This window comes from Dama dama, chromosome 33 (genome assembly GCF_033118175.1).
Source record: "Dama dama isolate Ldn47 chromosome 33, ASM3311817v1, whole genome shotgun sequence".
NCBI lineage: Eukaryota > Metazoa > Chordata > Mammalia > Artiodactyla > Cervidae > Dama > Dama dama.
Window position 1 is genome coordinate 9,757,549 of NC_083713.1, and position 15,099 is coordinate 9,772,647.

At 40.3% G+C, this 15,099-nt stretch overlaps 1 protein-coding gene across 1 annotated transcript in view; it reads right to left on the bottom strand.

Moving 5' to 3' along the window:
- MFSD6 (major facilitator superfamily domain containing 6) overlaps nt 1-15,099 on the bottom strand; it is an 81,656-nt gene that overhangs the window by 49,003 nt on the left and 17,554 nt on the right. The window contains exon 2 of the mRNA XM_061135535.1: nt 8,202-9,810. Coding sequence (XP_060991518.1) covers nt 8,202-9,757 — 1,556 coding nt within the window. The 5' untranslated portion in view covers nt 9,758-9,810. The remainder of the gene's footprint in view (nt 1-8,201; nt 9,811-15,099) is intronic.

Consider the following 15,099-nt stretch of genomic DNA (forward strand, 5'->3'; position numbering starts at 1 on the left):
CTATACACTATGCATTATCTTATTAATCTTAACAATGGTACGAAGTTAGATGCTATAGTAAGTGTGGGATTTGAACCCAGGTCAAATGCACACACGCACACACGTGCACTCTTTACAGGCGAACTGGCAAAAAGAAGAATACAAGGAAACAGGACAGCTACTAGACTACCCAACACTCCTACCAGGGTTTGGGAAGATGACTAGGGTCAAACCTGGGCCAATTTACTTTCTGCTCCTGTTCATTCTCCTAAGGGGAGTGAAATGCCTGACCAACATCCACAGTTATAACCAAGGACCATGCGAATCATCCATTGCTGAGGTGTCCTCACTGCACTCAGCAGTCAACCACACCACACAGTATCATGGTCCAAAACTATGGTCCCCAGACAAACATAACTCAACATTGATTTTTTCTGAAAATGTCTTATACATGTTATCTTTTTAAAGGAAAAGTTAACAAGTTACTGCTTGTCAGCCTCCAGACTACTATTCAAAGATGTTGTTGACAGCAGACAAAAGGCAAAGAAAAGATGGTTAATACTTGAGAAATAAGAATGGGGTGTGATTCATCCAGTTGGAAAGGTTTTGGAGGGGTATGCTATGAAGGAAACTTGAAGAAAAATTATTATCTACTATTCAAAGTATCCTATTGAAATTATATAATTAAAATCTACCAAGCATCCCAAGAATAAGTACAAATAAGTTAGCCACACTGCTTAGGCTTTTGACTTGTACAAAAAGGCAGTAGTTGACACTGTATGACTCAAGATAATTAAATACCTGGTCCAAACACTCATACTTGGACTCACTGTCAGCAACAAAATGCATGATCTCTGGGATATCACTTGCCTTGACTTTTCAGTACCTTGATCTCTTAATATATAAAGAAATACTATAATTACTGCCCAAATCAGGGTTATTTGATACATTTTGATATTAATTCTTAATAAGGTACTATAAATTTCCACCTGATTTCATTGTAAAGAAAAAGAACTAAGACCTGAAGCCATGATAACTATGTAAAAGTAGACTTTTAATCATTTAAATGTATGCTACTTAGGGAAAACTATAATGGGAAACCCAGGTGCTCAATGGTAAAGAATCCTCCTGCCAATGCACGAGATGAGGGTTCCATCCCTGGGTCAGGAAGATCCCCTGGAGCAGGAAATGGCAACCTACTTCAGTACTCTTGCCTGGAAAATTCTATGGACAGCGGAGCCTGGTGGGCTACAGTCCAAGGGGTCAGAAAGCGTTGGACCCAACTGAGACACATACATATTAGTGGCACAAAATCTCAATGTTTATTTTACCTGATATATGAGGATATGATATGTCTCCTTAGAACATATACAGCTTTAAACACACACACACGCTGTCTCACTCTCTCACACACACATCAGGTTCTTTCATGGGAAGATAATTATATTGATCCACTATAAGCAGACCTAAGCTTCAAGCTATTTTCCAATCTAAAATACCAACAAAAGGGAGAGAATATATATATATCTAGCGCCAAGAATGGAAACTGAATATTTTGCTGTACTTCCTTAAACACACAAAATGTTACAGATAAACTGAGGGCTTCCCCTGTCCTCTTTCTTCCCCAACCAGTCCCCTTCTTTTTTATGTCCTGTCCAGAAAGCTAGGGCTATATGAACTCAGGATGCATTTTCCCTCCATAAATTTAAGTGGTTTTTTTTTCCTATACAATTAGGCATATCCATAAAAGTATGTGTAACTTTTGAAATGCATTGCTGAAATTTGCATAAGTGTACCAAACTGTGTATTATTTTGCTTTCTCCCCCATTCAACATCATGGTTTGAGAGTTTTCTATGTTGACATATTGATATAGTCTATTCCTTTTCTGCATAATATTCCACCTTACGACTATCCTACACTGAATGCATCTATTCCCCAACTGATGAATACTTAGACCAGTTCTCTTTCTCACTGTTAGAAAGCTGCAGTAAGCAAGGAGCATCTTTGTACATGTCTTTCTGCATGTGTGTAAAATTTCTCTGACGGCTCATATGGTAAAGAATCCGCCTGCAACATGGGAGACTGGGGTTTGATTCCTAGGTTGGGAAGATCCCCTGGGGGGGGGGGGGCATGGCAACCCACTCCAGTATTCTTGCCTGGAGAATCCCATGGACAGAGGAGCCTGGCGGACCACAGTCCGTGGGGTCACAGAGTCGGACACAACTGAACGACTAAGCACAGCACACAGCAAAAGTTTCTCTAGGCAGGTAAGTATCTTAAAACACAATTATCAAGCCATAGGAAATGTCCAACTTGTACATTACCATGGACTGCTGAATCGGTCTCCACAGTGGTTATCAAGCAACATAATCTACCAGAAGATTGGCTAAATAATAATTTTAAAAATCAAGAGAACTAAGATATGCAACTAAGCAATTAATGTGTTTTATCTCATTTAGTTTTCATGAAAAAAAGTAAGAGGTTAATACTAATGATACTCCTACTTAGAGGTGACAAAACAGAGATACAAAATGTTATATAACTTCCCCAAGGCCACATGGTTCCAAGAGGCATAGTCAAGCTCTAAACCAGGCAACATGCCTCCCAGTCCGTGCTTGTAACCGCTATGGACACTGCCTTTCATGAATAAGGACAGGAAGAGACCTTCCCCTGGAGACTGCAGCTGCTTCCTTTCTCTATTTTCTTACTCCTGATCCCTGTTCCTTTTATTCCTTGTCCCTTCATTTTTCCCTCTCCCTTACTCACATCTCCCTTGGTCCACTTGTAAACATGTCTAGAAGACTGTGGCTCAGGTGATGGCACTGGAGGGGTACTCAGAAAGTTATTTGCTCCTGAAGCAAGATGTGGAAACAGGTTACAGTATCATACAACTCCCCACAAACATGAGGATACAAGGATACCTCCTTTAAGCCATAAAACAGAGACCAACAGTTCAATAAGGTCAGAAACCCAGAATAGAATCTTGGAGACAAGCATAACTGATTTTCCTCAGCCCATTTCTCTTCTTCTACAACAAGATTTCCTTGCTCACTTGGTTCACATTCCTGGTTTTAACTATCCCAAACCTGTATTCCCAAACCTAACCTCTTTTTGGGCTTTTAAAGCAGTCAACTGTCTGCTAGACATTCCCACATAGACGTTTCAATTTTAAGGTAAACAAACCCATTGCTGGATTCTGATGAATTTCCACTCTCTCCTACATTCTGTCTCTTCTTCTCAATTTCCTCCTGGGTTTGGCAGAACCACTGCACCCAAACTGAAACACGAAGGTCTCTACATCACTCCTCACATCAAACCATTCCACTGATTCTACCTCCACACACACACTCCATCCCTCCACTTCTGGAGCTGCCGCTGTGCTCCAGGCCTGTGTTGTCTCTCACCGGGACTATTTCAGGAACCTTCTCACTGGGCTCCTGCTTCAAAGTCCCCACCGCACTGCAGATAAACGAGCACCAGTGGCTCTCCTCCGCTCTGAACCTCGCCACAGTGCCCTCCTGCACCCAGGATAAAGTTCCTTTCCTAATCCCAGCTCCAATCTGGCCTTCAATCTCCCCGTCTTTTCCAACCCCCTTCCTTTTAGTGTTCATCCTTGCATCCTATTAAACTGGGTTGCCCAGGCCTAAATAAACTGTTCAGTTAAACTTAACAAGTATGCAGAGTTTTGATTTTTAAATGATAGAGTAATAGTTACTCCTTTAGATCATGTATAATTTCAAATGAGATGGTTGAATGGCATCACCAACTCAATGGATATGACTTTGAGCAAGCTCCAGGAGACGGTGAAGGACAGGGAAGCCTGGAGTGCTGCAGTCCATAGGGACGCAGAGTTGGACACAACTGAGTGACTGAGCAACAATGACAACATGAGAAAGAAGCCTTATCATTTTTTTTCTGTTGTGGTAAAGTCATTTTGTAAATAAGAAATAACATTTCATTAAGAAAAGAGAAGGAAAAACTGTTCAGGTCCATCCTCTGTTGTTGTTGTTTTTAAATCAAGAATTGAGTTATTCTATTTCCATTCATTCCCTTCATTGTGGCGATTGGCAGTATAAGTTCTAAGCAGTTAAGGACTGTGGACGTCAGGATATAATCGGGGAAACAGGCACCAATCTTAATTCAGGGTGCTTAGATAGACGGTGGAAGAGCTGAGACGCCAGAGAACCTGGAGAAAGCCGCAGACAGCCTCCAAAGGCCTAGGTGAGCGCCCACAGCGGGCAGAGCCAGCGGTGAGGGGCAGTTTGACAGGACATGGGGACTCGGGGACTCGGGCTGAGAGGAGGCAGGGCCGAGCCCGGGCGGGGGCTGAGCACCGCAGAGGGGGAACTCCCGCTACACCGGGTGAGCTGCAGAGGGCGGCCCCAGGCTCCGGCTGAGTACCAGTCAACACCCGCATCTGAGCAAACCACCGAAGCCGGGGCAAGACCCACGAAACAGGGTTAAAGGGAGCCATCTCCAAAGCTCACACAGGACGAAAGAGGGAAGGCTTTTCCCTTCCTTCACACCCGCTCATCCTCCACCCGGGCCTCTCAGCAGCCTGGCGGTCACCACCCTGGCTGGAGTACCTAGGTACACACCGCCACACAGCCTGAGGCAATCTGTCTAAGTGGAGCTGGAGCATTAGGAGTTCTAAAAGCTCGCCCAGTGTGAGTCTAACGGTCGAGCACCACTGCCGCAGGTGCGCCCAGCAGACCGGGGGCCGGGAGAAGCAGCTTGTGGAAGCCTGCGCCGTGCCATGGGGGACGGGAGAGGCCCCAAGACCAAGGGGTCCAGGATCGACGACAAGGCCGAAGAGGCAGGCAGAAACAAGGGAGAGGATACGAAGCAATAAAATCACAAACGCAATCCTAAATCTCCAGCTCCAGGTCAGCGCCCCTGCTCAGGCCAGCGGCAGTTCCCTCCCCCTTCCGATGCTGACTGCTATCCCTCCGGTGACAGGTGCTAACACTGGCCCGCAGGTCCCCAGCGGCTGGCTGGCGTCTTGCTATCCGCTCTTGCTCTTTCTGCAGCGCCCACCAGGAATGTCTGTGTTCCTCCTCTTGCTAGTAGCATCCTGTATTTCCTTCTCTCCTCCCTAAATGACCAGCCAACTCATTTGGATACTTAGCAACTATTTAGTAGTAATTAATGGCTAATAATGGTTAATATATTATCGCTTCCAGATAGTATTTGGAAACTACTGACTCAGTATAAGAATTTCAGGTCAAAGTCAGAATCGCTTGAGTAGATTTTTGTGTGTCCCTTAAAATGTAAATCAATTTGAATGACATAACACAGGTGAAGACCTAATATTAAATAGTAATGATTTTTGTTGTTGTTCTTAGTCACTCAGTCATGTCTGACTTTTTGTGACCCTATGGACTTCAGCATGCCAGGCTTTCCTGCCCTTCACTATTTCCTGGAGTTTGCTCAAACAAATGATTAATTGAAATGTATTTTGATCACAACTCTACTCATGGTTGCTGAAACATTCAACAAGGTGAAGATAGCCTTAAAATACATTTATATTTCTAGATAAAGAAATCTAGTCATTGTCATTACATAAATTAGCCTAGAAACGTACTCGCTGTAAATACCAAAGTCTTATGGTTTTGAATCAAAAGAAATTTACTTTTTTAGTGGAAATAGGAAGCATTATCCTATTTGCCTGAGACAGTCACTTTCCAGAGGGGACAAAATCCAAGATCAAAATCAGAAATAATTTACTCTGTGTATAGCTATGTTAATCAATGAAAAATGGGGCCCAAGCTGCAGAACTGTTACACTAGTAAGTGGTTCAAAATTGGACAGGCTGTTTTAAAAACTGTTTTCTGGTATGATGGTTTCTTCACTATGAACCTATATAAACATGAAAATCTATTTTTTAAAAATTCTTTTTGTTGTTGTTTTCTTAATTTATTTTTAATTGAAGAAAAATTACAATATTGTATTGGTTTCTGCCATACATCAACTTTTGACTACATTAGGATAGTTACAATTTTTTGTGGATATGCTGACTCCTATAAACAAACCCCCATAAGATAGTCACAGAATACTGAAAAACATGCATGCATATATATGGGCCAGACAGATCTCTCCTTATGGTCCTACAAGGAAAACATAAAGGCTATGAATTCATAGAAAGATGATTTCTGTTTATCAACTAAGACATGATATTCTTCCAATTAAAAAAGTAAAACTGTCACCACTACATTTTTAAGCCCTCAAATCTCAACCACCACTAACCGGGCTCCAAAAATTCTCAACAAAAGAAACATATCCATTCTACCTAAATACGTGGGCATAATCTCACCACAACTATCAGAATCTTTTAAAAGTAGTTAATTCATTTCAGTGAACAGGGTAAAACTCCAAAAGCAGTAAATGACCACAAACTGATGGAATCCCAGTAGGCTTCTGGGAACAACAATGTGACCACAAGAGCTTCCTCCTTCCATTACATCATTAAAGAAAAAAAGATGCTTTTCTACGTAAAACTAGAAAATCAAGGTTAAGTGAGTCATTCGTTTTTACATAATGAGATATTAGCATTCATGTAATGAGTTTTTATGTAATGAGTTTTCTCTTAAAAAAAGAAAACACAAGCGTAAGTTTATGTAATTACCAAACCTAATAGTAAACCCGCCAGGATTCTACCATAAAACTGTATACTTTAGACAAAAGGCAAAGGTAGAAGAGAAATTACTTTTCTTAGCATGTGAGAAGACCTTAACAATTTCTTTGAAAATAAAACCTACATGCATACTCTGTACTGAGTCAACATTCAATTAACATTATTGAGTGATTAAACCATGATGTCTAGGAAAGCCACTCATGAGTAAGACCTGACAAGGTACCTTTCTGGTAATAAATGGCTGTGGTTTTTAAACACACTATTAGGTGAGGGGAGATCCTGCTCACACAGCCCAACCAAGCTGAAGAAATTCATCACTATGAGTCTAATTCATCACAGCTCGGAGAAGATAAACATGACCTGGACAAGGTTAAAGGACAACCCCAGACCATGATATCACAAGGCTCTCTGCCGACTGGTCCCATTCAGTGTGTCTCAGGGAGCCTGTGTCTCTGATGCTAGCTGTCCGTACAGTGCCTGACTTTGTTTGTGACAACAAAGGGGTCAAAGATTTGAGATGGAGAAGGAACAGGACACAGCCTCCCAAAGCAAAACCAAACAAGGAAAAATAGTCACAATTGTATCGGGAGAAGTAAAATTCTAGGTTGAAACTTGACATTAGAAAATGTTTTTCTTCGGTTAGTCAAAGGGATATTAAAGGGAAAAAGATCAATGTTTCTCAGATCTTGCCAGTAACTCTTTCTCCTTTCTCATAGAGACAGTAGATTTAAAGATTATCACACACACACAAACACACATGGCTGCTTTTAATTACAGCAACTTCAAATTTTAGGGACAGACGTGCCATGCTTTTCTATAAGGTTTAAGTGTATCTGGCTCCACATTTTAGAGCCAACAGCAAAGCAGAAAGACATAAAGAGCAAGGTACATTTCAAACAACTTCAGACAAACATTAGTGGTAAGAAACATTACATAAAAAACACTAGGTATTTATAGATTTTTTGCTTAAAAGGATTACATGGGAAATTTTAGGTAGAAGAAAGATTTTTAAGTATCCCATGTTTTCATGGCAGATAAAAATGCAGAGACCCATGTAATAATCAGAAAAAATTATATAAGATGCTCTTCCACGTACTATCATGGATTAATGATTTTGGTGGGTCACATCACAGCCTTATTAAATATAACAGACATCTTCAATACACCATACATTCAAGGTCTTTCTGCATCAGCAAGTGGCTGAGAATAACTGAAGGTTGAAAAAACATAATCCTCTTTATCTACTTAAACCCTTCTTCATAAATGCCTTAGACAGCTGGACCCTTCAAGGTCCATGGAGTAATAGAGTTGACTAAATTGGTGCTTTTATACCTGAAAATGTTTAATCTAAGAGTCTCTTGGCATACAGAGGGGAAACATCATATTTTGAGATAATTCAACTAGGTTCATCATTTCCTTCCTTTTGATTCTATTTTAAAGAGAAAGAGCAACAGAAATCCCCACTCCCACCTAAACCTTACCCCCAACACAAATGATGATATCCTTAAACATGCTCAGAGGAGCTCGAAACTATGAAAAGATGAAGCTCGGCTGCTGAGGGGTTAGCAACAGAAGGCAGGATCTTACCTGATGTGGCCAATCAGTTCAATAAGCTTGTGACTGAAAAAATAAGCCGTCAGCTCAGACACGTGGCTCAGGACGGAACAGACCCCAAAGAGAGTTGTTGTTCCGTTCAGGTCCTCCAAATGCCAGTAGAGAAAGGTGAACACGAAGCCATACCCAAAACCCATAAACCAAGCCACGAACAGCACGGAGCCGTACTGCACGCTGCAGAGCAGCCTGATCAAGTCCCAGAAGCTGAAGGCCCGCGAGTGGCTGGTGGCGGTCGGGGTCTCCTCAGACGACTCCGTGGAGCTGTTCCTCTCCACCTGCGGGATCTCCACCTCCTTCCCTTTACCGTCACTGTTTTTGAAGTGGCTGTAGCGGAATCGGAACTGGGTGGCAACAATCAAGGCCATGGTCATGAGAACCCCAAAGACGAAGAAGACGATCTGGTAGTTCCGGTACTCTGGCGGCTTACAGCCCTTCCCTTCGATGAGCACGTCTACGTGGGTGTAGTCGATGCCGATGCCCACAGACAGCATGGCCAGGCCCCAGCCCAGGGAGCCCCACATGCGTTGCAGTCCATAGCGGTCTCTGTGCTTTCCCAGATACTGGAGTGTTACTGTGTCCACAATTGTGACGGAGGAGGCACTGAAAAATTCTCCTATTATGACAACTACCAAGATCACCAAGAATATAGCTTCCACTTCTTGTTGATCATAAACAAGAGTGACTTGGTCAGAAGGTACCGACTTGGTGGTAGTGGCCACGGAAGTGGTTGTCTCCCTGGTTGCATTTCCTGGAGGGACAGAGGAGGTTGCAGTGCTTGGGTTCAAGGTCACAGTATGGTCAGTAACTTCATCAGTCTGAGGCTGCAGAGTGGGTGCACTGGTCTTGTTTGGAGCTGTCGAGAAGATGACAGTTTCTGTGACATTGGGCCCCGCTTCTGACATCACTGGCCCTTCATAAGAAAGCAGGTGCCTTTTCTCATGAATTCTTGGGGAGGTGGTGATGAAAGAGACAATGGAGGAATTCGTCGACAGGATAGTGAACGGGTGACTTGAATTGGTGGGGTGAGCTGTCGAGGGGATCTTTGGTACACATCGCAAGGTAGCGGGTTTGACAAATCCGATGCCCAGGTTGAATAAAACCCAACACAAAAGAGAAAAGAGGAGGACGATTTTGCCTTTTTTAAAGCGATCTGCAACTACACCCCAAAACGGGGCACTGCAGAATTCAATGAAGTATCGAATACCTACCAGCAGGCCACTCTGGCTGGGTGACATTCCCAGCTGCTTGTAATACACAGGCAAAAGGGGGTAGAGAGAGCCATATGCAGAGTAAAAGAAAAAATAAAAGACCTTGGAAATGAGAAGATCATTGTTTATTTTAACGCAGTGTTTCTCTATCCAGTCTATTTCCTCCTCAGGAATAGCAGCTGTTTCAGATGGGGACGGTGTTTCATTTGAAGGTGGTTCTGGTTCCCTGGAAATACCATTAAAAGGATCGGCAAGCACGTATTTTCTCTTCTGTTCCTCTTCATCGTCAGTTAATATGGCAACTTTATCATCTGTCGCCATGGCTTATCACCACCATCAGAAAGTTGACGACCTTCAAAATTTTGGCTGTTGATCTGTAAAGTGAAATTTAAAAGAGGGCTTAGTATGAAAATGATAACATTTGAACATAAGAGTTTCATCTTGTAGGAAATTGAGGAGTTTCAAACTACAACTAAAAATAATAATTGTGAGAGAGAACCATCACCATTCACTTGCAGCCATACAATAATGATAAGGAGAAATAACTTGACAAAAATCAAGTGCTCTCTCTGTGGCCACTGACTGGCTATAATTACATCTTCTAATGGTTTCATTCTTCAGGTTCATTCTCAATCTTTTCACTGATTCCTAGGGAAAATGTACAAATAATAGGGATTACGTCTAAACCAAATAGAGGGTAAACAGTATTTACAGTTTCTTGGTTTTACTTTTCAAACAAATCCACTCCACTGTGAAGTCTAGAATGTTTAGGAAATAAAGGTAGCTAAAACCATTTCAGTTTCTAGGAAAAAACCAGAAATAAGCCCTTAACCACAACTACAAATGTGATGAGAAAAGGGGACCCAATTGCACATTTGCATCTGCAGTTGGTCACTACAGCCATAACAATGATATCATGATAAGGAAGTAGTCTTTACGCTGCTTATATTACATTTTCCAGATGTGCTTTTGTAGACTGTAGTTTAAGAAAATGTAAAAAAAATAGCAGATAGCATTTACTGGGTACATACTCTGCACCAGACAACACTGAAAGATCTTTAAATGTGTTAATTCATATTCATCACAATATCTCTACTGTCTCCTCCATTTCACAGATGAGAAAAAAAGAGGTATAGTGAGTTTAAATAACTCACATGTGCACAGCAAGGATTTGAACCCCAATATTATGATTTTAGGCTTCCTACATGGTTCAGTGATAAAGAATCCACCTGCCAATGCAGGAGACGCAGGTTCAATCCCTGGATCAGGAAGATGCCCTGGAGAAGGAAATGGCAATCCACTTCAGTATTCTTGCCTGGGAGACTCCATGGACAGAGAAGCCTGGGAGGCTACAGTCCATGGGGTTGCAAAAGAGTCAGACATGGCTTAGCAACTAAACAATGACATTATGGCTTTTGGACATATACTCTAGTATACCACACTAAACTGCCAAATACCACATTTTGGATAATAAAGTGCTATTAAATCTTTTTATGAGACAGCGTGTTTCATATGAAAGATAAACAAGACAACAAATGCATAAACTCATCGGAACAATGCCACACTGCCCAGAATTTCCTTTTCTTCTATTATACAAATGATTAAAGAGTCAAAAGGTCTTGCTTGCATCAAGATTTGTCAAGGTGCAATGACTATATTTGGATGTAGGAGGTGTATATATTAAATACCTATTAATTCCTTTCAGCTTATTTACTAGAGAGATATAATTCCACCCTTCGGAATACATTTTGCTCTCCCTTTTCCCAAAACGAAAAGTAAATTTCTAAAGATCTTCCAAAATCATGCTTGTAAACATTTAAAAATCTCTACCTAGCTCCAGGCAGACAGTAGAAACATAACTTAATGAGGCCTGTGTCATAAGTCTAAGTCAAATTATCTTTTACCCCCAAAGGCCAGGTGTCAACATAGTTATAAGCTTTGAAAATGTTCATATATTTGTCTTTTTTTAGGTTAAGTTTTTTTTCTAATTTGAGGTAAAATTCATGTAACAAAAAATGAGCCATAAGTGGACAATTCAGTGGAATTTAGCACATTCACAATGTTGTACAACCATCAACTCTCTCTAGTTCCCAAATCACAGTTTTCTTAATCATACAGGAAAACTTTTTTTCATCTCCCACAAAACTTGAAGCAAAAGCAAAATCCAATCTTCTGCTGCCAAGCTGAAAGATTTTCCTCAATGTTCTCTACTTATTTTTCTTTCATCATTAGTGCTTCCAGCTACTCAAGTCAGCACCTCCAATTCTATTTCATCACCTGAAAAACACAGTAATTCTCCTTTGGACTTATTTTCTAAATTAATTTCAGTTTGAGCTCAAACTTCAAAGAAATATTTGTCATTTTTAAAATGTATAAAAATTATATGACACTTCTGGTAAAAATGGCAGATTGAGCACATCTGTTTTATTGCATCCTTAAACCTGACCAAAACGGCAACACCAACAAACACCCATGCTTCTAAAGCCATCATCCAAGCTGTGAAAATTAACAGGTACATAATAGCAATGAAATAAAATTCTGGAAGCCAAAACATAGAAAACTGGTAAATAATGGTGAATCTGAGAAAACTGAAACCCTGGTTGACAGTGGGGAAAGCCAAGAAAAACAAATTACAATTTATTCCTCAGTGTCCCTCAAAGGCTCACGGGCTGGCCTTACTAGGTTTATCTGCAAGTAAGAGGGTATGTGTTTAAAGGAGGGCTTGCTGCTAACAACAGGGTTAACGGAGAGTCTGGACCCCAGCGCAGAAGGCTCAGTCCCCTTCTCCCCTCCACCTAGCTAACCAGTCAACTAGAGGACATCCCTCTGGAGAGAATAAAACAGAGTTCTTGAGTCACAGAGGACCAGTAACAGCTGAGCGTACGGGTGCCATACTGAAAAGAGGGGGGCCCTGAGTGAACATGCACGTCCTAGATTCAAGCCCTGGCCTGGACCCCAAGCCCCATCCCACTTTCCACACTAGGTTCTCAGAGGCTGGAAGGGTCTTCCCTGGAGAATTTGACCAATCCAAGAGAAATTACCTCAATCATGATACTGAAACCTCCCCAACTAAACAATCCAACCAAATCACTCCACACAGGAGTTCAGGGTCTTAACAAGCCCTGCCACTAAATGTGAGCAGTCACCAAGAATTATAAGACATTTGAGGAAAGGCTCTTACAGGAAAGATGGAGTCGAAACAGACAGGAAAAAAATCAATATGGAGCAAACAGAAGTCCTATGAGGAGGAAAATAGTTCTTAAATATAATATTAACATTTTCATAAATAAGACACATACATGCTACAAACATGCTTGAAACAAATGAAAAAAATAGAAAGCTGAAGTACAGAAATAATAGAAAGTCTCAGCAATCTAAGAAATATACATATAAAGAAAAACAAAATGGAAATGTTAGAACTGGAAAATACAATAACCAAAATACAAAAACTCTATGGATGGACTCAACAGCAGAATGGCAGAGAGGGAAGAATCAGTGAACTGCAAGTATAATAGAAATTATACAATCTCAACAACAGAAAGAAAATAGATTGAAAAAAAATTAACAGAGCTTCAAGGACCTGTGGGACTATAGCAGAAGATTGAACATTAATGACATGAGAGTCCTTGAAGGAGAAGAGAAAAAGAGCGGCACTGAAGTACTCAAAGATACAAAGGCCAAAAACATCTCAAAACTGGCAAGAGACATAAACCTACAGATTTAAGAAGCTGAATGAACTCTGAACAAGTGAAACCCACACCAAGACACAACATAGTCAAACTGCAAAAACCAAACACAAAAAAAATCTTGAGGGCAGAGACAGAAATCACAACTTACCAACAGGGGAAAAACTATTCAAATGAGAGTATGTTTGTTTTATTTAAAACCAGAAACTAGAGACACAAGAAGGAATACAATATTTTTTAAATGCTGAAAGAAAAAAATTGTCAAGCAAGAAACCAGTATCCAGAAAAAAAGACAGTCCAAAACCCAGGAAACTATGGACCAATATCCCTTATGAACACAGACACAAAAATCCTTAACAAAATATTAGAAAGAAAATTTAGCAAGACTTGTGCACAATGACCATGTGGGATTTACTCCAAGGGCGCAAGGCTGCTGCAGTACTTGAGATCTAGTCAATGTAACCCACCATATAAACAAGCAAAGGGAAAAAAAAGTATCATGGTCCTAATAACTGATGCAGAAAAAGCATTTGACGAAATTAAACACTCATTCCTGAAAAGTCAATAAAGATCTTCTACAAAACCCCACAGGTAACATTACATTTAATGGTGAAAGACTGAATGCTTTTTCTTTAAGATAGTGAAGAAGGGAAGATGTTCTCATCACTCTTAGGCAACTTAGTGGTAGAAGTTCTAACCAGTGCAATAAAGGGAAAAACAGGAAACAAAAAGTATCTAGATCAAAAAGGAAGAAACCGTCTCTGTTTACCGGGGCATGATTGTCCCTGTAGGAAATCCCAAGAAATCTAAAAAGCTTCTAGAAAGAAGAAATATTTCAGTATAAATTAACAAAACATGTACAGGACTATATGCTGAAAACTACAGAATGCTAGTAAAAGAAATAAATCTGAATAAATGGAGAGCTATATCATGTTCATGGGCTGCAACACTCAACACAGTAAAGACTTCAATTATTCTCAAATTTATATACAGGTTTAACACAGTCCCTATCAAAATCCCAGTAAGGCTTTCTGGGAATTTGGGTGAGATTACTCTAAAATTTATCTGATAGGAAAAGGAATTAGAATAGCTAAAGCAACACTGAAAAAGATTTATTACTTAGCCACATACTAATTAGGACTGTGTGATACTGGCAGAAGAACAGACACATAGATCAGTGGGACAGAGCAGAGAGCCCAAGAATAAATCTACACAAATATGTCCAAGTGATATCTGACAAAGATGCAAAAACTATTTGGTGGGAGAAAGATGATGACCTTTTCAACAAACAGTGCTGGTGCAGTTAGACATCAGTAGGCAAAAAATAAACGGCTCATACATTGTATGAACACTCGCTCAAAATACATCACGGATTTAAATGTAAAACTATAAAACTTTTGGGGAAAAAAAAACCCTAGATTCTAGTGCTAGGCAAACAGTTCTTAGACTTAATACCAACAGCATGATTCATAAAAGGAAAAATTGATAACTTAGACATTATCAAAATTAAAAACTTTTGGCTGACACCAATACAATATTGTAAAGCAGTTATTCTCTAATTAAAAATAAATGAATTTTTAAAAAATTAAAAACTTTTGCTCTGGGAAAGACTCTATTAAAAGAATGAAAAGAGAAATTTTCCTGGTGGCCCAGTGGTAAAGAATCTGCCTTCCAGTGCAGGAGAAGTGGGTTCAATCCCTGGTCCAGGAAGATTCCACATGCTGAGTGGCAACTAAGCCCATACACCACAACGAAGACTCATCGCAGCCAAAAAAAAGAGAAAAGACAAGCTGTAGACTGGGAGAAAATATTTGCAAGCCACATATTCAACAAAGGGCTAGTATCTAGAATATGTAAAGAATTCTCAAACTCAACAGAAAATATACCAAACAATCCAATTAAAAAACAGACAAGACATGAAGAGACATTTCACCAAAGAGAATATATAGGATATACAGATGAAAATAAACTTGTGAA